The sequence below is a fragment of the Phyllobates terribilis genome, unplaced genomic scaffold (assembly GCF_046119375.1).
Source record: "Phyllobates terribilis strain yellow unplaced genomic scaffold, ASM4611937v1 Scaffold_1__5_contigs__length_1240528914, whole genome shotgun sequence".
NCBI lineage: Eukaryota > Metazoa > Chordata > Amphibia > Anura > Dendrobatidae > Phyllobates > Phyllobates terribilis.
Genome location: NW_027362761.1, coordinates 334,703,657 through 334,727,395, shown reverse-complemented (window position 1 = coordinate 334,727,395; position 23,739 = coordinate 334,703,657). Strand labels below are relative to the sequence as shown.

General features: G+C 44.1%; 1 protein-coding gene across 5 annotated transcripts in view; it reads left to right on the top strand.

The window, feature by feature from the left end:
• The window catches only part of ADGRD1 (adhesion G protein-coupled receptor D1), a 1,511,981-nt gene that overhangs the window by 1,455,897 nt on the left and 32,345 nt on the right, over nucleotides 1-23,739 (top strand). For 4 of the 5 annotated variants that reach the window (XM_073676103.1, XM_073676100.1, XM_073676102.1 and 1 more), the window contains 3 exons: nucleotides 231-357; nucleotides 16,345-16,386; nucleotides 19,197-19,289. In XM_073676103.1, the coding sequence (XP_073532204.1) occupies nucleotides 231-357; nucleotides 16,345-16,386; nucleotides 19,197-19,289 (262 nt within the window). Of the gene's footprint in view, nucleotides 1-230; nucleotides 358-16,344; nucleotides 16,387-19,196; nucleotides 19,290-19,611; nucleotides 19,656-23,739 lie in introns of all 5 variants that reach the window. The other variant, XM_073676101.1, reaches the window with a different exon arrangement.

Below are 23,739 nucleotides of genomic sequence, written 5' to 3'. Positions count from 1 at the left end.
GTATACAGAGTTAGCACTTGAGATAGATTGTTTAGCTAGCATTACCCTAAGATATAAAATTACAGATACAAAATAGCAGTCAGGATATCCCTATAGCCCCTGTTGTGTTGAAACATCTCGATGGACATTTTGCCTAGCTTCATCACAGGCAGATAGCCCAAAAAGCAAAAATCTGCTGCTTTACTTTAAAAATATATATTTTTGACTTTTTCTTCTTTTTTTTTTTTCAGATTAACAGCTAAAGCCGTTGCAGTGCTCTTACCTATCCTTGGAAGCTCCTGGATTTTTGGAGTCCTCGCTGTTAATGAACATTCAATAGTGTTTCAATATATGTTTGCCATCTTTAACTCATTGCAAGTAAGGTTTGCAGATTTCTTATATCAAAAGGGGTCCACTGAAATTATGCATGTAACAAGAGAACTTTCCTGATGTTTACCTTCCTATTGTCCCATTATTTTGCGTGCCAAACGGAAAGAGGAAAAGTAAACCAAATTTATGGCAAAACTTTGAGGAATGGCTTTTCTTTATTAGGGTATGTTCATACTACATTTTCTTTTCCACTATTTTTTTGTGCGGGAAAACACTGCAAAAAGCCCAGAGAAAACAATCAAAAGAATGAACTTATTCATTTCTATATAAATACTATTTGCTGTTCATATGATCATGCTTTCCAGCTTCTTTCAAGCACTTTAACCTTTCAAAAGGAAGTGACATGTACAATTTTCAGTTATTTTTTGCCAAGATGATGCTCAATACTCAATACTAGGCTTAAAAACTATGTGGAAGATGTATAGACATGTTTTTTTCATGTTTTAAAAGGATTTCCATTACCCAAAAAAATAGCGTTGTCTTAATTAGTAATTACATTTTTTGAAAAACCGCTCAAAAATGCTGATAAAACTGCTCAAAAATGCTGGCAGAAAAAAATGCCCAAAACATGTCCCAAAAATGCTCAAGAAAAAAACAGAACGGCTTTAAAAAATATGCTTCTGATTTACAAAACTCCAAATTAAAGGAAAGTTTCCTGAAGTGTCTGCTCCTTGAAAAATGGATGTGTTTGACCACTGGAAAAAGATGCAATGTGAATATATCCTTATTTTGAAAATGTATCCTTTTAAAAAGTGACATGCATAATGAAAGATATCCCTGGGCACTTTCTAACAGCTGTTAAGTCAATTATTCCACGTCACTAGAAATCCACAAAAACTCTCATTTTGGGTGAATGGGTGGAAGAGGTTAACAATATTATGAAAATGGAAAACACGATTGCACATGATAACAATCGCCTCAAAGCTTTTGAAAGCCAATGGACATGTTGGATATTATTCAGTGTGGGGGATAACCTGGCAATCTGGCTGTCAGAAAACAATACCTAAAATAGAATGTTATGGTAGATGTATTCTTCTCTGAAGTGACGATTTCAAGAAGTCTTGACTTCAACCCCACCTCCTTTTCCTCTCATTCTTTCTCTTTCTGTCCTCCTTTCTTCTTTACAATCTTCTAGCACCCACATAATTATTTGGTTCATGTAAGAGTTTATATTAATAATTCTTTAAGCTGGGTATACTTATATCCTAATGTTTAACGATAACTTAATATTAACAACCATCAGCTTTATTTTTTATTGTTATTATTGAACATAATTGGAATGTTCAGTTTTCATATCAATGTTGTTGAAACTCAATAAAAATATTTAAAGTAAAAAAAAAAAAAGTGACATGCATAACTAATGTTTGCTAAGTTTGTTGTGGAAGAAATTAATGATCCTGATGAGACATACAGTATGTTATTGCCTTTTATCATTCTTGTGGCTAAATTAATGTAATTTGCTTGCACCTATGGCAGTTGGAGGAGACATTCCAAATTACAGGCTGTCATGCACTATATATGTTATTTGTAACACTTAATTTAAAATGTATATCTGCTATTGAGCAAGTGAGACTGATAGCATATGTCATTTGGTGAGGGTCTAACTTCTTCTACCACCACTGATTCTTTGAATGACAATGCTGCTGTGGATCCCTCACTGATTTGTCTTGCATACTGATGAGTAAACGTGCTCACCACTACTCAGTACTCGCTCGAGAATCAGGGTGCTCGACAAGCTCGGCGAGTATTTCCTGGTTACTCAGGTGGGAGCTTGGGTCCCCGCCCTGCATGTTTGGCGCTCTTTAGAGAGCCAATGAACATGCAGGGATTGCTTGCAATGTACTGTAATGCCATAGCCATTTTGGTTGTGGGCATTACAGTGATTGGCTGGTCGCACAGCATCATCGGGTCTATATAAGACCTGGTGATGCTAGGCTCGTCACAGTCTACCCCGGAAACAGGCAGAGTAGGGAGAGCTGCTGCTGAGTTTGGGAGAGATTTACTTGTTTATAGTTAGTAAAAGTATTCCACAGCATATCTATATATCCATCTGAACTAACAATCCTTCTGAGGACTAATCCAGCTGCATATATTCAGTGGTGATAGCAGGAGTTAGGCAGGCAGGGTATGTGGCAGACTGCAGTGCATACAGCACAAGAGGGTCTCTATAGCATGTTCTGTCTACTGCTGCTGTGAGAGATATTTGTAGACATAGCCCCAGATATCAGGGGCCAGGGCTAATTTTTTTTTTCATCTTAACCCTGGTTATTTGCTTAAAAAGCAATCCAGAGTACACAATTTTTCTGCTCCATTTGCTTGTTAGCACTGCAGAATACAGCCAGATCTTTTCCATATTACAGCGATAAAAGTCCACACATTTAACTGAACATGGAAAATATTGGCCTCCATTTCCATTTTGTTGCAGTGTGTCGGTGAAGCTATTCACATGAGGTCACTGTGAAGAATAGTATTAGTAAACTACAGGCCCGCGTTTTAAAACCGTGGTTCTCCGTCAGACGTATCACATATAACTGCTTTCCAAAATCAGGCTTTTCTGGCATCCATTTACATTTTGTTGCAGTATGTCAGCGAAGCTACTCACACGAGGTCGCTGTGAAGAATAGTATTAGTAAACTACAGGTCCGCTTTTTAAAACCGTGGATCTCTGTCAGACGTATCACATATAACTGAGTTCCAAAATCAGCCATTTCTGGCTTCCATTTCCATTTTGTTGCAGTGTGTCAGTGAAGCTATTCATGTGAGGTCGCTGTGAAGAATAGTAAACTACAGGCCCCCTATTTAAAACTGTGGTTCTCCGTCAGACGTATCACATATAACTACGGTTTAAATCCAGCCATTTGTAGTGAACGTGGAAAATATTATCTTCCATTTAAAATGGGCAAGGTACATGGCAAGGGCCAGGGAAGTGGACGTAATGGTGATGGTGCATGCAGAGGCCGAGACCATGGCCATGGGCAAGCTGAAATTGTGCCACAACAAACCCCCACATCTTGTTACTCGACCTTCCTGTCCCTATTACTAGCGGACCACAGAACACCACTATTGAACACAGAACAGTGTCAAAAGGTTGTTGGTTGGATAGCAGATAATTCCTCCAGTCACTTAGCCACCACCAACACCACCCTGTCTTGCCCATGGTCAAGTCTCAGTAGCCGTGAGTCTGGACCGCATATTTCTCACCCTGATACTCCTTCCTACCACCATGCTGGGTGCTCAGAGACAACTGATCCTACACTTGGACACTCAGAAGAGCTGTTCACTTTTCCATTTATAGATTCGGGTCTCTCGCCCGGCCAGCTTCAAGCGGGTGAAGAGGAGAACACGTGTAGCGATGCCCAAATATTTAAGCAGCCACGGTCACACAAAGGCAATGGTGGGAAAGTGCAATTACTGTCTCAAGAGGTGGATGATGATGAGACACAATTGCCAGAAAGTCAGGAGGAGGACCAGAGTGCGGAAGTGGAAGATGAGGTGGTGAATGATATAGTAACTGACCTAACCTGGCAGGGGGTCATGCAGAGCGAGGACAGCAGCACACAGAGGGAGGGAGGTGTAGCACCACAACAGGCAGGAAGAAGCAGTCTGGTGGCCACAGACACAAGGCGGGAAAGTGTTCCCCGTAACGCCAACACAACGGAAGTTGCCAGTACAACTGTTAGGTCTTTCCGAGTCTGGCTGTTTTTTAAAGACTCTGCAGATAACCCCAAAAAGGCCATTTGCACCACCTGCCAGGTCAGTATCAGCAGGGGTAGCAAAACTAGCAGCCTGACCACCACCAGCATGATCAGGCACATGGCAGCAAAACACCCGACTAAGTGGCCCGAAACCCAGGGTCCAGGAACAGTGTCTGCGGATGACACCACTGCTTGTTCCGCTGTTGTGCGTGCAAGCCAATACCCTGTTCATGGCGCATGTCAAGATGCCTCCCGCCCTGCACCTGTCATTGCACACTCTCAACTAGCACCATCAGCAAGCACATCCACATCCTTTTCTCAGTGCAGTGTTCAGTTGTCCCTACCCCAGTCCTTGGAACGCAAGCGCAAATATGCAGCCAACACCCCATAGGCCACACTGCTAAATTCATAGATTTCACGACTGGTTGCGCTCGAAATGTTACCTTTTAGGCTCGTGGAGATGGAAGCTTTCCGCAACCTGATGACGGCAGCTGTCCCTCGGTACCCAGTCCCCAGCCGTCACTATTTCTCCCGGTGTGCCGTCCCCGCATTACACGAGCACGTGTCCCACAACATTAGCCGTGCTCTCTACAATGCAGTTACTGGGAAAGTCCACCTAACCACAGACACATGGACGGTACATCTTGCTGATGGCACACTGGGTTAATATAATTGAAGCCGGGACCCTGTCGGACTTTGGGACGGAACACGTCCTCTCGACGCTGAGGATTGCGGGCCCTGGGTCAATCAGGGTTGCCCCCACGGTCTACAGCTCCTGCACCTCCTCCTCCTCTTCAGCCTCCATCTCCAAAATGACCACATCAGTCACAAGCTGGAAGCACTGCAGCACTGCCTCAGCCGAGCGGCAACAGGCTGTGCTGAAGCTAATATGCTTAGGTGACAAACCGCACAATGCTGAAGAGTTGTTGACAGCTCTGAAAGAGCAGGCAGATCTGTGGCTGACACCACTGACCCTACAGCCAGGCATGGTCGTGTGTGACAATGGCCGGAACCTGGTGACGGCTCTGAAGCGAGGCGTGCTCACACACCTACCATGCCTGGCCCATGTGCTTAAACTTGTGGGTCAGCAGTTTCTCAAAACCTACCCAGATCTGCCGGATCTGCTTGTCAAAGTACACTGCGTGTGTGCCCATTTCAGAAAGTCAGCTACAGCTTCCACCGCCCTTGCCATGCTTCAGCAGCGTTTGCAGCTTCCGGCTCACAGACTGGTGTGTGATGTCCCCACGCATTGGAACTCTACACTGCAGATGTTGAGAAGGATTTGTGAGCAGATGACTACCAGCATCAACAAGGCTGTCGGTATTCAGGTCAGACTCCACACATAAGATCTCAGGAGTGGACATGGATTTCAGACATCTGTACCATTCTCCAAAACTTTGAGGACTCCACCAAGATGGTGAGTGGCGATGACGCCATAATTAGCGTCGTAATCCTGCTTCTCTGTCTTCTGAAACGCTCTCTGCTCACAATCAATGAGGATGCATTGCAGGCGGAGCACAATGAGATGGAGCAAGGAACCATACAGGGTGATTCCACACAGCTCAGCCTCATCTCATCCCAACGTGAATTGGGTGACAATGAGGAGGAGGAGGAGAAGGAAGAACAGGAGCTAGTTTCCTGCTCTATAGACGGTACTACCTGCACAACTGTTATACCGTCTGTTCAGCGTGGATGGCCTGAGGACAGGGAGGAGGAGGAGGAGAGCATGGTCAGTCATCCTCTTGGTGAGGACATGGAAGTCTTGCCTGTAGTGATGCTCGAGCATGCTCGTTGCTCGAGATTTACGAGCATGCTCGGGTGAGCACCTATTATCGTCAGCGTGCTCGGGGGTTAAGTTTTCATTACTCCGTGAACATGATTTGCGACTGTTTGACAGCTTTAATACATGTGAGGAGTGCCTGTTCTTCCAGCATTCCTCACATGTATTAAAGCTGTCAAACAGTCGCAAATCATGTTCACGGAGCGACGAAAACTTAACCCCCAAGCACGCTGAAGATAAAAAGTGCTCGTGCGAGCATGCTCATAAATCTTGATAAACGAGCATGCTCGATCATCACTACTTGCCTGTTAGCAGTCTGGCACACATGGTTGAGTTTATGTTACACTTCCTTTCCCGTGACCCTCGTGTTGTCCAAATTTTGGGTGACAGACCTTACTGGTTGGTGACACTTCTAGACCCATGCTACAAGGAGAACTTTCCATCTCTTATTCCTGTACCGGACAGGCCTAATAAACTGGGGCAGTACCAGAAGGCCCTTGTTGCAGAATTATTAAAAAATTCCCATCTGAAAACGCTGGGGGCAGAGGTCACAGTTCGTTGGAAAACCAAGGAGTACAGGCGAGAGACACACAAATCCAATCCAGCAGAGGCAGGGGAACACTGTCAAAGTTCTGGGACAGTTTTCTCAGGCCCTCCCATCGCACAGGCCCTGAGGCACGGGGCACTCTCACAGGGAGGGAAAAGTTTCAGAAGATACTGAGGGAGTACCTTGCCAATAGTTATTGGGGTTTTTCATAAATTTTGTCAGCCCTTGTACTCACTGCATACTAGAGATGAGTGGTGTTCGACTCAAACTGTTCGCCAATCTCAAATTCGAGCTGTTTTGGGCGGTGTTCGAGTCGTTCGACAAACTCGAACAATTTGCCAAAAATTCGGCTGTTCGAGGTTATGTTCGATAACTGTTCGTGCACCAAAAGCGTAACTGGATTTTTTCACAGTAATACTGTTAATCAATGTTAATAGACAGTTTCAGTGTTGAGTGGGCGGGGGGAGGGGCCGGGGATGGATCTCTGCAGGAATAATGAAGATCTCCATTTTTTTTTCTCTTTCCCGCATTTACAGTGGGGAGGTGCAATCTGTCAGCCTATCAGCAGCGCACACACGGAGCGAAGTGCTTTTTTTCACACAAGCAAGGGCATGTGTCATTGGCTGTGTTTGTCACATGTCCTTGCCCTATAAGACCCAGCCATTTTCTCCGTCGCCACCATTTTCTCACTGCTGCAGCTGAGTGTTAGACGGCACTGCTGCTGCTGTGGGCGCTATACAGTATAATTGTGTGAATTGCGAGCGAATTTCCAGTTAAATAGAGAGATAGGTTTAGGGAGTAGGGACTAGTTCTAATTGCAGCCCTTTTGAGGGCTAGGTTACAGCAGTTCATAGCACTTTTTTCCAGGCAGGTCTGTGCCAGTGCTGTGCAAGTGTTTTTCACAGCATTTGGCGAAATGTAGCTCAGCCAATCCTTTTGGGCCTGTAGCAGTGTCTGTTAGTCATTGGAGTAGCCTATCTGTGTTGCAAGCTACACCACCTGTGTATCTAATACCAATTTTTTACTGCATCTAAGCCAGCCAATCCTTTTGGGCCTGTAACAGTGTCTGGTAGTCAGTGGAGTAGCCCATCTGAAGCAAGCTACACCACCTGTGTATCTAATAACAATTTTTTACTGCATCTAACCCAGGAAATCTTTTTGGGCCTAGTAGCAGTGTCTGGTAGTCAGCGGAGTAGCTCACCTGTGAAGGAAGCTACACCGCCTGTGTATCTAATAACAATTTTTTACTGCATCTTACCCAGTAAATCCTTTTGGGCATAGTAGCAGTGTCTCGTAGTCAGCGGAGTAGCCAAACTGTGAAGGAAGCTACACTGCCTGTGAATATAATTCAAATTTTTTACTGTATCTAACCCAGGAAATCCTTTAGGGCTAGTAGCAGTGTCTGATAGTCAGTGGAGTAGCCCACCTGTGAAGGAAGCTACACCGCCTGTGTATCTAATTCTAATTTTTTACTGCATCTAACCCAGGAAATCCTTTTGGGCCTAGTAGATGTGTCTCGTAGTCATTGGAGTAGCCCAGCTGTGAAGCAAGCTTCACCGCCTGTGTATCTAATAAAATTGTTTTACTGCATCTAACCCAGCCAATCCTTTTGGGCTAGTACCACAGTTTGGCCACTCAGCTCTGCTCAGTTTCCATCCATCGTTTTTTGTGCAAACAACTCCAGAGTTGCCAATTAGTTAACCACCAAAATGAGTGGCAAAAGGCCTGCTGCTGGTTGAAAGGGGAATAGGCATGTTGGAAAGGGAAAAAAAGGTTGTGTCCGTGGAGTAGGTGGTAAAGCAACAGTAACATCTGCAGAAGAAAGACCATCATCCAGCCAAAATAAGATGTCTACTTCTTTTTGTGGACAATGTGACATGATCCCTTTCTTACGGGCACGCCCATCGCTACAAATTCCAGATGAGGCACAAAAACAGCAGGTGCTTCAACGGATATCAAGTGCTCCTTCAAGTGGGCTCTCCTCCACCTCAACTTCAACATCACAAATACTCCAGTCCTCAGAGGTGTCACCCCAATCGCACTTGCTTCCTCACAGCTCCCAAGTCTCCAGCTGCCTATCTGAGTATGGGGTAACACAGATGGTTGAGTCTGCAGAGCTGTTTACTCATACTATAGCCTGGGAATCAGAGGTCTGCTCCAGAGCTTCTGTGAATCCAGATGAGGAAATGATCTGCACTGATGCCCAGAATGTTTATGAGTCGGATCCAGGCCCAGATGAAGAAGGTTCTGAGCATAATGTAGACCCTCGTTCCCAAACTGTAACCCCTGTTATTGGAGACAATGAGTTAGATGATGATGAGACTCAGATACCTGATTGGAGCGACAACTTGACTTTTGGTCAGGGCAGGAAGAGGTTGGCTCTGAGGACGATGGGTGTGAGAACACACAGGGTGATGATGACGAGGTTGGAGATCCCACTTACTGTCAACCCACAGTCAGCCAGTCGATGAGGTCAGCAGAGGAGGTGGAGGAGGATGCTAGTGACGACGAGGTTAGGTTGCGCCTTCCTGGACAGAGATGGAGTACTGGAAGCATTTCAACAACTGCATCCTCAAGCACAACTGTGCCTCTGACCACAAGTCGTGATGGCTCTTCAGGTCACATGGGCTCTAAGCCTTGCATCGCCTGGGCATTCTTTGAGATCGCAAAGGATGACTCAACTCATGTTATCTGTAACATTTGTCACCAAAAGCTAAGTAGAGGCCAAAAAATCCATAGTTTGAGTAATTCATGCATGAACCGTCACATGGATATGAAGCATAAGTTGCCAACCACCGTCTGCCCCATCTTGTGCATCCGCGGCCTCTTCATCCTCTGTGACTGGGGGGACAGCAGTCACACATGTTTTTGGACGCAGACCTGCCACCTCTTTACCCGCAACAGCCAGTGTGATTAGCAGGTGGTCAGTTCATTTGGAAGTGGAAACATCTGCTGGTGTTGAGCGCTCTCCGACATCGAGAGCACTACCTTTGGATCAAGGCAACATAACATGTCCCCCTGCATCTTCCTCACAGACCAGCAGTTTGCCGGGGACACCTTACTCAACCCTGTCTAAGCACAACAGCCAGCCCTCGGTCCCTCAAATGTGGACAAGTAAAAGACCATTTCCTCCTAGCCATGACAAAGCTAAGAGGTTGAATTTCACCATCTGCAAGCTGTTGGCTACAGAAATGCTGCCTTTCCGCCTGGTGGACACAGAGGATTTTCGAGACATTATGCCCGTCACAGTGCCCCAGTACTAGATGCCCAGTCGCCACTACTTCTCAAAGAAAGCTGTGCCTGCGCTACACCAGCATGTCGCACACAACATCACCGCTTCCTTGAGAAACTTTGTGTGTGACAGGGTGCATTTCACCACAGACACTTGGACAAGTAGGCACGGACAGGGGCGTTACATGTCGCTGACTGGGCATTGGGTAACTATGGTGACAGCACGACAAAGGGCTGCTGTCCAAGTCTTGCCGTCCCCACGAGTTGTGCGTCAATCCTCTTTATCTAGAAGTTCCTCCACTGCTTCTGCCTCCTCAACCTCCTCTCGGCCCTCCACCTGCACCCAAAACCTGTCTGGTAATGCCACACGAGTTCTAACTGCTCAGAAGGAATCCTGCACTCCTCCTTACTATGCTGGCAGCAGGGCTCAATGGCATCAGGAGGTGTTTACTTTGAAATGTCTGGGAAATGTGAGTCACACAGCTGAGGAGTTGTGGTCAGCTCTGGAGACTGAGTTTCATGAATGGTTGTCTCCACTGAACCTGCAGCCAGGGAAGGCCGTGTGCGACTATGCTGCAAACCTGGGTGTGGCCCTTCACCGGGGCAATGTCACACACGTGCCTTGTATGGCTCACGTGTTGAAACTGGTTGTCCAGCAATTTTTATCCCACTATACTGGACTAGATGGCCTTCTGCAGAGGGCACGGTCACTGTGTGCTCACTTCCGCCATCCCGCAGCTCAACGACTTACATCTCTACAGAAGTCGTTGGGCCTGCCAGTTCACCGGCTGAAATGTGATGTGCCGACACAATTGAATTCAACTCTGCACATGTTGTAGCGACTGTGGCAGCACCGATGAGTTATAACGTATAGCCTGGGCCAACGAGATCCAGAGGTGGGGCAAATCACGCTGCAGGAGTGGTCTCTGATCAGGGACCTATGCACCCTTCTGCACAGTTTTGAAATGGCGACGAAGATGTTTAGTGCTGACGATGCCATTATCAGCATGACTATTCCGGTCATTTACATGCTGGAGCACACTTTAAACAGTATTCGGAGTCAGGTGGTGGGACAAGAGGAGGGGGAGGAAGTACAGGAGGAGTCATATGCGGAAGGGATAACATCTCCAATGTCCAGACGGTCGGCAGCACCAAGGCGGCAGGCATGGGAGGGTGGGGGAGAGGGATTAACGAGGGCGCATGGTAGCAGCCAAACTGTTGAGGAAGGTGCAGGAGCCCAGGAAGAAGTGGAGGACGAACTGGCGATGGGCATGGAAGACTCATCAGATGAGGGAGACCTTGATCACATTTCTGTTGTGCGAGGTTGGGGGGAGAGGGCAGAGGAAGGAAGCATGATTCTTACCTTGCCACCAACACAATAAGGACTTGGTCCTCCTGGATGCGCAAGACACATGAGTGCCTTCTTGCTGCACTACCTGCAACATGACCCTCGGATTGTCAGAATTCAAAGTAATCCCGACTACTGGGTTTCAACACTCTTAGAACCCCGGTACAAAAGTAAATTTGCCTAAATAATTCCTGCCATAGAAAGGGATTCACGCATGCAGGAGTATCAGCAGAGGCTGTTACAGAATCTTACATCTGCTTTTCCACAAAACACCAGTGGTGCACGTAGTGAATCTCACAGTTCTATCTTGCAAACCGTGGGACTGTCGAGTCTTCATCACTCAAACCGTAACAGTAACACCGTATCTGCTGGTAACAGCAATTTTGTGGAATCGTTTCACCAATTTTTTAGACCATCCTTTGAAAGGCCACAGGAGTCAAGAAGTCTGACACATAGTCAACGCCTAGAGAGGATGGTACAGGAGTATCTCCAAGTGAACATCGAAGCCATGACTGTGTCACTGGACCCTTGCTCATTTTGGGCTTCCAATCTGGAAAAATGGTCTGAGCTCGCCACTCACGCCTTGGAGAACTTGTCGTGCCCCGCAGCCAGCGTTCTCTCTGAATGTGTGTTCAGCGCTGCTGGTGGTGTGCTGACAGATAAGCGCACGCGGCTGTCCACTGAGAATGTAGACAGCTCATGTTCATAAAGATGAACAAATCATGGATCCGCAAGGACTTTTCAACCCCTGTGTCATCCTGAGGAGACTAAAAGCTTGAGGATTTTGGAAAATCACCTCAACCATTTTAAGCAACTCTGGGGCAATTGATGCCACTTAAGTGGTGTCTGTGCCACAATTTTTGGAAAAAATTGAGACTATTTTTGGAGTCCCCTTGATGTGTTTTACATGACGTTGGCATCGTCAATTCCAGGTGGGTCGGGTCGCTCCCTCCCCGTTTTAACCGTAAGAAACTACATACACTATGGCTTGGGATAACATAGATGGTTGAGTCTGCAGAGCTGTTTACTCATACTATAGCCTTGGAATCAGAGGTCTGCTCCAAAGCTTCAGTGTTTGCTAGTCAGCGTAGTAGCCCAGCTGTGAAGCAAGCTACACCGCCTGTGTATCTAATAACAATTTTTTACTTCATCTAACGAAGCCAATCATTTTGGGCTAGCAGCAATGTCTCGTATTCAGCGGAGTAGCCCATCTGAAGCAAGCTACACCACCTGTGTATCTAATAACAATTTTTTACTGCATCTAACCCAGGAAATCCTTTTGGGCTAGTAGCAGTGTCTGCTCGTCAACAGAGTAGCCCAGCTGTTAAGCAAGCTACACCGCCTGTAAAACTAATTACAAATCTTTAACTGCATCTAGCCCAGGCAATACTTTGGGCCTAGTAGCAGTGTCTGCTACTCAGCGGAGTAGCCCAGCTGTTAAGCAAGCTACACCGCCTGTAGATCTAATTACAAATTTTTAACTGCATCTAGCCCAGGCAATACTTTGGGCCTAGTAGCAGTGTCTGCTAGTCAGCAGAGTAGCCCAGATATTAAGCAAGCTATACCGCTTGAAGATCTAATTTCAAATTTTTAACTGCATATAGCCCAGGCAATACTTTGGGCCTAGTAGCAGTGTCTGCTAGTCAGCGGAGTAGTCCAGCTGTTTTGCAAGCTACACCGTCTGTAGATCTAATTACAAATTTTTAACTGCATCTAGCCCAGGCAATACTTTGGGCCTAGTAGCAGTGTCTGCTAGTCAGCGGAGTAGCCCAGCTATTAAGCAAGCTACACCGCCTGTAAATCTAATTACTAATTTTTAAATGCATCTAGCCCAGGCAATACTTTGGGCCTAGTAGCAGTGTCTGCTAGTCAGCGGAGTAGCCCAGCTGTTAAGCAAGCTTCACCACCTGTGCTTTGGACACTTAATTTTTTCAAAGGAAACGCTTCGGGCCCCCGGGACACTCAGTCAAGAGCATCGGGGAGGCGCCCCAAGGCAAAGGGGCTGGGACTGGCGGTAACATGCCTTGCTGTGGACCGCCAAGCTCGATCCTTATAAAAGCTTTTAACTGCTGCTTTAGTGGACGCTACTGGAGCTGGAATTACCGCGACTGCTGGCACCAGACTTGCCCTCCAATAGATCCTTGTAAAAGGATTTAAAGTGTACTCATTCAAATTACAGAGCCAATTTAAATTACAGAGCTTAGACCTGCCTCCACCGCGGGGGGTCTCGACCCACCAGCAGACAGGCACCAGTATTGGGAGAGGGGGGCTGGCCATCAGGGTCCACCGCAGCTCTAGCACAAACCCAGCGACACGGAGGTCGCACGGGCAGGAACGGCCTGGCCGTGTCGGCTTCGCACTCCAGCGTAGTCCATCTGCCCGCTCGCGCCCGTAACTTCAAAGGGATGCACAAGCGACTTTTCTTCCCAGGGCTGTTCCCCGCCCAGCAGGAACGTGGGGGAGCTCAGGTCAGCCTTCCACTGTACTCCCTTACCTCCCTCGCCCTCTTTCCTTCTTCCGTTCTCCATCTAACCCTTCGGCTCTGTGGTGTCCTCTCTCCCTCCTGCTCTCTCCTTCTCACAGGTGGACTACAGCGTGTATTCAGACTGTGGTGAATCTTTTGGGCCCAGGCATAAGAAGTCGTCGAGGTAATGGATAATATGTGCCCCCTTAGAAACGTCCATGACGACCCATTCGAGGAAGCAACTAAACGCCTCAAGTAGTCAGCAGGATATGGAGCACCCCATGGGAAAACAGCGATCTATATAGTATGCTCCTTCCCAGAAGCAGCCCAATAGGCGGACACTATTCGGAGGCACAGGTAGTAAGTAACCGGAACGCCCCCTCAATGTCTGTTTTGGCCGCTAGGGTGCCCCTTCCCAACTTCTTAACCCGCCTGATTGCCTTGTCAAAGGAGGTACTGTATATACTACTGTACTTGGTTCCGCATCAATGTTGTTATTTACTGACCTGCCCCTTGGATATGACAAATGGTGGATTAGTCCGAATGTATTGGGTTCCGTTTTTGGCACGACTCCCAACGAGGATACCACTACGTCTTGTAAGGAAAGTGTTCTGAATGGAACCGCCATTCTACCTAAAGATATTTATTTTTTTAATTTTCTTGTCACGACGTCTGAGTGTTGGTAGGCTGATTTTAGATTTTTACTCTAGCATTTCTTGATTTTAGAAGGGCATGACATGCCTATATCTGTGTCTCCCCCTCCTTTTACTCCTCCACCTCTTTTCTTTTCGCATGACTATATGTACTTGTCACTTTTCCATGTGTTAGTTGTGGCTTCTGAGCAGTTTGTCAGCTTTTGGACACCTTTGAAGGTGTTTTCTATGTGTTTCTATGTGTTTTTGTTTGCCTGCCATTGGTTTTAGCGGTGTTCGACGAACCATTCGACGAACAGTTTGGCGAACATGCCGGTGTTCGACGAACTGAACCCGAACACTACGGGGGTGGCTCAACACTACTGCATACCCTATAACTGGATAGCAGACCCACTCCTTTCTAATAGGAACATATTGTTACTGAGACCCACCTCTGTGTGTACTTAAATTGTTATTGGGGATTTTCATACATTTTGGCAGCCCTTGTACTCACTGCATACCCTATAACTGGATAGCAGACCCACTCCTTTCTAATGGGAACATGTCATTACTGAGGCCCACCTCTATGTGTCTTTAAATTGTTATTGGGATTTTTCCTAAATTTTGGCAGCCCTTGTACTAACTGCATACTCTATATCTGGATTGCAGACCCACTCCTTTCTAATAGGAGCATGTCATTACTGTGGTCCACCTCTATGTGTCTTTAAATTGTTATTGGGGTTTTTCCTAAATTTTGGAAGCCCTTGCAGTCACTGTATAAGCATTACCACTATAGTAGACCCACTCCTTTATAATGGGAACATTTTTTTAACTAATGCTGTCCTCTATGTCTCTTCAAAGGGGCAGTGGGGTGTGTCCAAATTTTTGGCAGCCCTTGCAGTCACTGAATACGTAATAACAGTATAGGAGACCCACTCTTTAATAATGGGAACAAGAAAGCATAGCCGGCAGATCGTCCTCTAACAATAGTGAAGGTCGACTGCTGGCCCTTTAAGAATAGTAAGGGCCGCCTCATGGCCCTATAAAAAGTCTTTGTGACTTTCAGAGTCCTCTTTCATAAATGAAACAGATTGTGTCTGATGATGTCTCACAAACCACATGCCCACATAAGGTTGTAAATATTAAAATGACATTTACCGGTGAATGTATTTTTCACAATTGAAAGCAATGCAAAAGTGCAAAAATGCATCAAAAACGCTGAGTGTGAACATAGCCCAAGGTGTGGAGGAGCATTTTTGTTTCCATTTTGTTTGTTTTTTTGTATGTTTTATTGCGAGTCCGTAAAAGTGGCGTAATACAGCAGTGACCTGGGCGTCAGAGATGCTTCCAGGGGTCTTCCCCATGCTGTTCCCATGTCATTTGAGCAATGTTCCCATCAATTTGGGCAATTTTTAGGCCTTCTGCAGACCGCTGGGGGGAGGGGCGCCGGAAAAATTCTCGAGTTTCCCATAGACGTACATTGGGCTCATTACTCGGACCGAGCACTTGAGCATTCCTATTTGCTCGACCCGAGCAACAAGTATCCGAGCATTTTAGTGCTCGCTCATCACTAGTCTTGCACAATGATATTGTCTACCACTTAGAGTTCTGCCAGTTCCGGAGAATCATTTTAAGATGGGTGTTTGGATGATTTCTGCAATTTTATTATATTCTGTGATAGCATGTCATGTTACATGCTAATTAACAATTTCTTCAGAAAAAAAGATAAACACTTAGTCTGATGGCCAAGCCAAGCTATACTAGTCAATATGATTTCATCTTTTAAATAGCCACAAAGGGCCAATTAGTGGAGCTGAAAAATACACTCCTTAGTTCTCTAGAGTCACATGGAGTATCAATGCTGCTAGCGTAACTCCATAAAAAAACAAGAAACTTCTTTTTGGCCCCGTTTGGAAATTTAGAGTAATAATTAATGGGTATAATCATAAATGATGTCCCTGTTTTAATATATCAAGATAATACATTTTCTTCTTTTATAAGATGCAATTATGGTGGAAAGCGGCAATGAGGGGAGAATATGCTGGAGTAGATAGATAAAAACAGTAGTGTTTCCCATAGTAACCCATTACTTTTCAGTTCTTCTTTTTCTTGTAGAGTTTGGAAAATTTAAAGAACCAGAATATTATCATAAGCAGAAGCAGCACCTAATTAATTCCTTTGCTGTAGTCTTTACAGACTGTATGAAAAAGGTTTTAACATGAGATCCATATATAAAGTATATGAAGTGGTGTAATTATTGTCATTTTTCTTATTTTAGGGATTTTTCATCTTCCTATTCCATTGCCTTCTCAATTCAGAGGTAAGTTATATATATGTACAGCAAGCTAAGTGCTAAATGCATAGATCTTAAAACGAAACATATGTTGCCCTTGTCACTTCTGCGTGAGAAAATGAATAGACATGCAAAACCTTTCATATTTTCAGTGTCACATTAATTTATAAAATCCTCATTACTTTTAGAACATCGGCTGTCATAAATAGCAGTGAGATTTATTTCTTCATTTCATGCCGCCCTGTGCATTTTCACACCTCAGTCATTTTGTCGAGACTGGATGAATAGGTGGAGATTAGAGAAAACTAGGAACTAACCCCTAGCTGCCTTAAAAAGTTTGCATCATCATTAGCTTCTGTAAGTGTCTGTTAAAAAATGTGAACATTTCTCTGGCTTTTACAGTTTATTCTCTAAAGCTTTTCTCATTCTACTTTCCACTCTTTCCAGAAATTTTATATCACTTACATAAATATTAAATTTGTTATAATGCTAAGATAATGGATCAGTAGGGATCTCTACGGAGATAGTTAGACTTGAGCTTTGGATTAATGCAAATGTCAGATACTTTTTTATATACATATCCTCAGAAAAGCATTATGATGTTTCTGCTAAGTGCCTAAGTATTTGATAGGATTAGTTAAAATTATTCTTTCAATTTTGTGTCATGTTAACAATTAGCTATTTTGATGAGCTTTTTCATAGCTAATACTTAAGTTGTCAACTTTACTTTGCCCAAACAACTTACAGCCTGACATACCTTCATTGTGGTAATAATCTTCACAAAGGAACATTTGTGATTAAGAAATTAAATAGTTTAAGGCGTTCATAACCATTAATTTGATACTTAAAACTCGACTCCTAAAAGTACAGTAGCCCAGAAACCTTGGTGGCATATGGTTAATTAAGAAAAAATGCTGAGCTTCCTATGATTTGAGTTTATAGCTTTGTTAGTATTTGTGCGTTTGCTTGTATGACAATACAGTGTATGCGTACTATTTGCTCAAATTCTCTTTTTTGAGCCTTTATATTTTTGTGAACAGCTTAGCAATTACCACAAAAGACTGTCTCTTAATTAAATCATAGATGAACAGTTGAAACCAGAAGTTTACACACACTATGTTAGAAGACACATATGCATGTTTTTCTCAATATCTGACATGAAATCAGAATAAACCTTTCCCGTTTTAGGTCAATTAGCATTGCCATAATTTTTAATATTTGCCAAATGCCAGAATAATGAGAGAGAGTGAATGTTTTAAGGCATTTTTATTACTGCAAAATCAAAAGTTTACATACATTTCATTAATATTTGGTACCATTGCCCTTAAGCTGAATGACTTGGGTCAAACGTTTGGGATATCCTTCCACAAACTTCTCACAATAGTTGGTTGGAATTTGGGCCCATTCCTCCTGACAAAACTGGTGTAACTGATCCAGGTTTGTAGGTTGCCGTGTTCATACCTGCCTTTTCAGCTTTGTCCATAAATTTTCAATAGGATTGAGATCAGGGCTTTGTGATGGCCACTCCAAAACATTGACTTTGTTATCCTTAAGCCACTTTGTTACCATTTTGGCAGTATGCTTCGGGTCATTGTCCATTTGGAAGACCCATTTTCACCCAAGCTTTAACTTCCTGGCGGATGTCTTGAGATGTTGCTTCAGTATTGCCACATAATCTTCTTTTCTCATGATGTCATCTATTTGGTGAAGTGCACCAGTCCCTCCGGCAGCAAAACAACCCCACAACATAATGCTGCCACCCCCGTGTTTCACAGTTGGGGTTTTTAGGCTTCCAAGCTTCTCCCTTTTTCCTCCAAACGTAGCGATGGTCATTATGCCCAAAAAGTTCAATTTTAGTTTCATCAGACCACAGGACATGTCTCCAAAAAATAAGGTCTGTGTTCGTGTGTGCATTTGCAAACATTAATCTGGCTTTTTTTATGTTTCTTTTGGAGTAATGGCTTCTTCCTGGCAGAGTGGCCTTACCAGCTTCCGCCATCATCTTCACAAGGTCTTTTGCTTTTGTCCTTGGGTTGATATGCACATGTCGGACTAAAGCACGTTCATCTCTGGGGCACAGAACTCGTCTCCTTCCTGAGCGGTATGATGGCTAGACATTCCCATAAAGTTTGTACTTGCGTATAATTGTTTGTACACATGAACGAGGCACCTTCAGGTATCTTGAAATTGTACTCAAGGATGAGCCAGACTTGTGCAAGTCCATAATTCTCTTCCTGATGTCTTGGCTGATTTCTTTAGACTTTCCCATGATGCTACACAAAGAAGCAGTGTGTTTCAGGTGTGCATTAAAATACATCCACGGGTGTGTCACTAATTAACTCAGATGTTGCTAAAATACCTATCAGAAGCTTCCAAACACATGACATCATCATATGGGCCGTCCAGAATTGTTTAAAGGCATTGTAATCTTAGTGTATGTAAACTTTTGACTTTGCAGTAAGTAATAAAAAACGCCTTAAAACATTCTCTTTCTCTCATTATTCTGGCATTTGGCAAATACTAAAAATTTTGCTAATCCTAATTGACCTAAAACTGGAAAGGTTTATTCTGATTTCAAGTCAGATATTGAGAAAAACATGCATATGTGTCTTTTTATATAGTGTATGTAAACTTCTGGTTTCAACTGTATGTAACTACATTAGGTATACAGCTTTGTACTTTATGTTTGAGGCATACTTTCAGTGGATTATTTCAAGATGCCCCACAGATGTGCTATTAACCTAGTCTTAAAGTCATCTGATAGTCTAAATATAAAGAAATTGTTACTTAGCAATCACTTATCACATGTGTGATATATAATTTCTTTTTTTCTTAAGGTGAGAGCAGCATTCAAGCACAAAACAAAGGTGTGGTCCTTGACAAGCAGCTCCATTCGGAACATCAATGTGAAGCCTTTCAACTCTGATGTAGTAAGTAACAAATAATAGATCTCAATAATGACCACTCCAGCATTTTTTTTATTTCCCCTGTGTTAGCAATCAGTAATGTGTGCGTAGTGTGTATTAAAATTCTTACCCATCACTGTCTTCTGCTGTTTCCAGTACTGCTCCGTTTATCTCCCCATAGCTCTGACTGTCCAGCTCACACAGTGGACAGTTTGTTCATTTCTTAATGTTAGCATATAAGAGTCTCATTCTGAGTTTCAAAGACTTAAATTGCAAAAGTGACTTTTATTTAACACAGAAAATGCTGTATGAGTCAACTGGTCACAACTGTGATTTCATGTTGCAGGAGAGGACTAGAGCAGCGCTGGAAATGGCAAAAGACAGCGATGGGTAAATATGGTAATTGAATGCACACTCCGTAAACACAGTGCTGATTACTAACAGAGGGGGCAATAAAAATGTTAAAGTGATGTCTTAAATAATTTTGTTTTGTGATTATAAGTCTACGTATAAATAAAAATTCTTATTAGGTGTCTTTCCTATATTTTTTTGGTTTATAGTTCCTTTTTTCATGCTTCCCTTACATGTGATGTAGACCTTCATACTGACGTAAACACATGTGATATAACATAGTAACATAGTTCTTAAGGTTGAAGGAAGACTAAGTCCATCTAGTTCAACCCATTGTTGATCCAGAGGAAGGCAAAAAAAAACCATGTGGCAAACACTAAGCTCCACATTGGGGAAAAAAATTCCTTCCCGACTCCATACGACAATCAGACTAGTTCCCTGGATCAATGCCCTATCAAGGAATCTAGTATTTATAACCTGTAATATTATACTTTTCAAGAAAGGCATCCATGCCCTTCTTAAATTTTAACAGTGAATCACTCATTACAACATCATGCGGCAGAGAGTTCCATAGTCTCACTGCTCTTACAGTAAAGAATCCCCATCTGTGATTATGATTAAACCTTCTTTCCTCCAGACGTAGAAGATGCCCCCTTGTCCCCGTCTCAGGCCTCAGAGTAAAAAGATCAGTAGAAAGGTCTTTGTACTGTCCCCTCATATACTTGTACATAGTAATAAGATCACCCCTAAGCCTTCTTTTTTCCACAGTAAATAACCCCAAGTGTAATAACCTGTCTTGGTATTGCTGACCCCCCAGTCCTCTAATAACCTTGGTCGCTCTTCTCTGCACCCACTCTAGTTCAGCTATGTCTTTCTTATACACCGAAGACCAGAATTGTACACAGTATTCTAAGTGTGGTCGCACTAATGACTTGTATAGAGGTAAAATTATGTTCTCCTCATGAGCATCTATGCCTCTTTTAATGCATCCCATTATTTTATTTGCCTTTGCTGCAGCAGCCTGACACTGGCCACTAAACGTGAGCTTGTCGTCCACCAATACACCCAGGTCTTTTTCAGTTACAGTTTTGCCCAGTGTTTTACAATTAAGCATATAATTATACATTTTATTTCCTCTGCCCAAGTGCATTACCTTACATTTATCCCCATTAAAGCTCATTTGCCATTTATCAGCCCAAGCTTCTAGTTTACATAGATCCTCCTGTAATATAAAATTGTTCTCCTCTGTATTGATTACCCTGCAGAGTTTAGTGTCATCTGCAAATATTGAAACATTACTCTGTATGCCCCTAAAAGGTCATTAATAAATATGTTAAAAAGAAGGGGGCCCAATACTGACCCCTGTGGTACCCCACTGTTAACTGAGACCCAGTCTGAGTGTTTTCCATTAATAACCACCCTTTGTTTCCTATCACTGAGCCAATTCTTAACCCACATACATATTTTTTCCCCTATCCCCAATGTTCTCATATTATGTATCAACCTTTTGTGTGGAACCGTATCAAAAGCTTTTGAAAAGTCCATATACACAACATCCACTGCATTTCCTTGGTCCAGTCCAGAACTTGCCTCCTCATAAAAACTGATCAGATTAGTTTGACAGGAACGGTCCCTCGTAAACCCATGTTGATATTGGGTCATGAGTAGTGTTGAGCGATACCTTCCGATATCGGGAAATATCGGATCGGATTGGATCGGACCGATACCGAAAAAGTATCGGATATCACCGATTCCGATACCGGAAACCAATGCAAGTCAATGGGACAGAAATATCGGAATGAAAATAAACCCTTTCTTTCCTTGTAGGTTAATTCTACATGAAGGAAAACAACTAAGAATAATGTAGAATGTATTGGGGGAGGTGGGGGAGACAATAAAGGCATAGAGGTTTAGCCCAATCAAATGGAATAGCAGGAATTAATATTTTTTTTAAGACGTTCTGAGTTACAGAAATATTGACTATGTTAAGTATTTTTATATTTTGTCAGATATTTATGTTTCACTACTTCCATGCTCTTCACCTTCTTTTTTACTTCTCCCACACTTTCTCCTTCATCATCCTCAGCATCTTTTTCATCCTCTTCTTCTTCACCTTCTTCATCTTCTTCTTCTTCACCTTCTTCGTATTATTCTTTTTTTTTACATTCTTCATATTCTACTTCTTCATCTTCTTCTTATTCTTCTTCTTCATCATATTCTTATTTGTGACAGGCATTCCTGTAGTTGTTATCTATAAAAGGTTGGACATTACACCTTTCGTTCTGCCCGTCACAAAAGATTTACAACAGGATTTGTCCGCGTTCAGTTTGGCCTGCAGCAGCAGGTCTTTTCCAGGGGCACCACGAGGAGGAACGGACTCACCCCCATACACTGCTTAGTCATCTTCTGCTTATAATTTAGATATTATCTTTTGCTCTGATTTTTAGTCTTATGCTTAATGTTCTTCCGCTTTTTGTTCTGCAGCTTCTTGTATTTCTGCTTCTTGGTTTTCTGTCTCTTGTTCTCCTGTATCTTGGTGCTTGTCTTCTCTTCTTTGTCCTCTTGGTCAACTTCTTCAGGGTCATCTTCTTGGTCTTCTTCGGGGTGGTCTTCAGGGTCTTCGTCTTCGGGGGTCCTCGTCTTCGGGGTCCTCGTCTTCTTCGGGTTGGTCTTCTGGGTCCTCGTCTTCGGGGTCCTCATCTTCTTCGGGGTGGTCTTTAGGGTCCTCGTCTTCTTCGGGGTGGTCTTCAGGGTCCTCGTCTTTTTCGGGGTGGTCTTCAGGGTCCTCGTCTTCTTCGGGGTGGTCTTCAGGGTCCTCGTCTTCAGGGTCGTTGTCTTCGGGGTCCTTGTCTTCTTAGGGTTGGTCTTCAGGGTCCTCGTCTTCAGGGTCCTCGTCAGGGAGATCCAGAGTGATTACCAAGAACCATTTCAAAAAGCTTGAACTTTGAAATGTAGCAGAAGGTACAAGAAAGCTGAGGAACTACCGAAAACCAGCTGACGGTACTGGAACCCGGATGGGTAGCAGAAGGTACAAGAGCCAATGGAACTGCCGAAGACCAGCTGACGGTACTGGAACTCGGTTACTAAGCAGGAGATACCTGTGCCAGAAAGCACTACCAAGGACCAGCAGATGTTGGTGGAACTTGGATACCGAGAAGGAGGCACCTAATCCAAAGGCACTGCTGAGAACCAGCTGACGGTACTGGAACCCGGATGGGTAGTAGAAGGTACAAAATCAAATGGAAATACCGAGAACCAGCTGGCGGTGCTGGAACCCAGGGTAAATACTAAAAACAGAGTGGAGCCAGAGGTGTAATTGGAGCAAGTTTTAAATCAGTAGTACAGTGGATGTGGACAAAGCAGGAGAAATTGCCGTCCGCACAGCAGGGGAACAGCTGACGTTACTGAACCCCAATAACACGGCAGCAAGTGTTGACTGTGCAGACGGCACTTCCGAGCGCCAACTGGCGGTGTTGGAGCTCAGGGATAATACTGAAAACAGAGGAGCCAGAGGTGTATTTGGAGGAGGTTTTAAATCAGTAGTACAGTGGATGTGGACAGAGCAGGAGAAATTGCCGTCCGCACAGCAGGGGAACAGCTGACGTTACTGAACCCCAATAACACGGCAGCAAGTGTTGACTGTGCAGACGGCACTTCCAAGCGCCAACTGGCGGTGTTGGAGCTCAGGGATAATACTGAAAACAGAGGAGCCAGAGGTGTAATTGGAGCAACTTTAAAATCTGTAGTAGTGAGAAAGTGGACAGAGCAGGAGAAATTGCCATCCGCACAGCAGGGGAACAGCTGACGTTACTGAACCCCAATGACATGGCAGCAAGTGTTGACTGTGCAGACGGCACTTCTGAGCGCCAACTGGTGGTGTTGGAGCTCAGGGATAATACTGAAAACAGAGGAGCCAGAGGTGTAATTGGAGCAACTTTAAAATCTGTAGTAGTGAGAATGTGGACAGAGCAGGAGAAATTGCCGTCCGCACAGCAGGGGAACAGCTGATGTTACTGAACCCCTATGACACGGCAGCAAGTGTTGACTGCGCAGACGGCACTTCCGAGCGCCAACTGGCGGTGTTGGAGCTCAGGGATAATACTGAAAACAGAGGAGCCAGAGG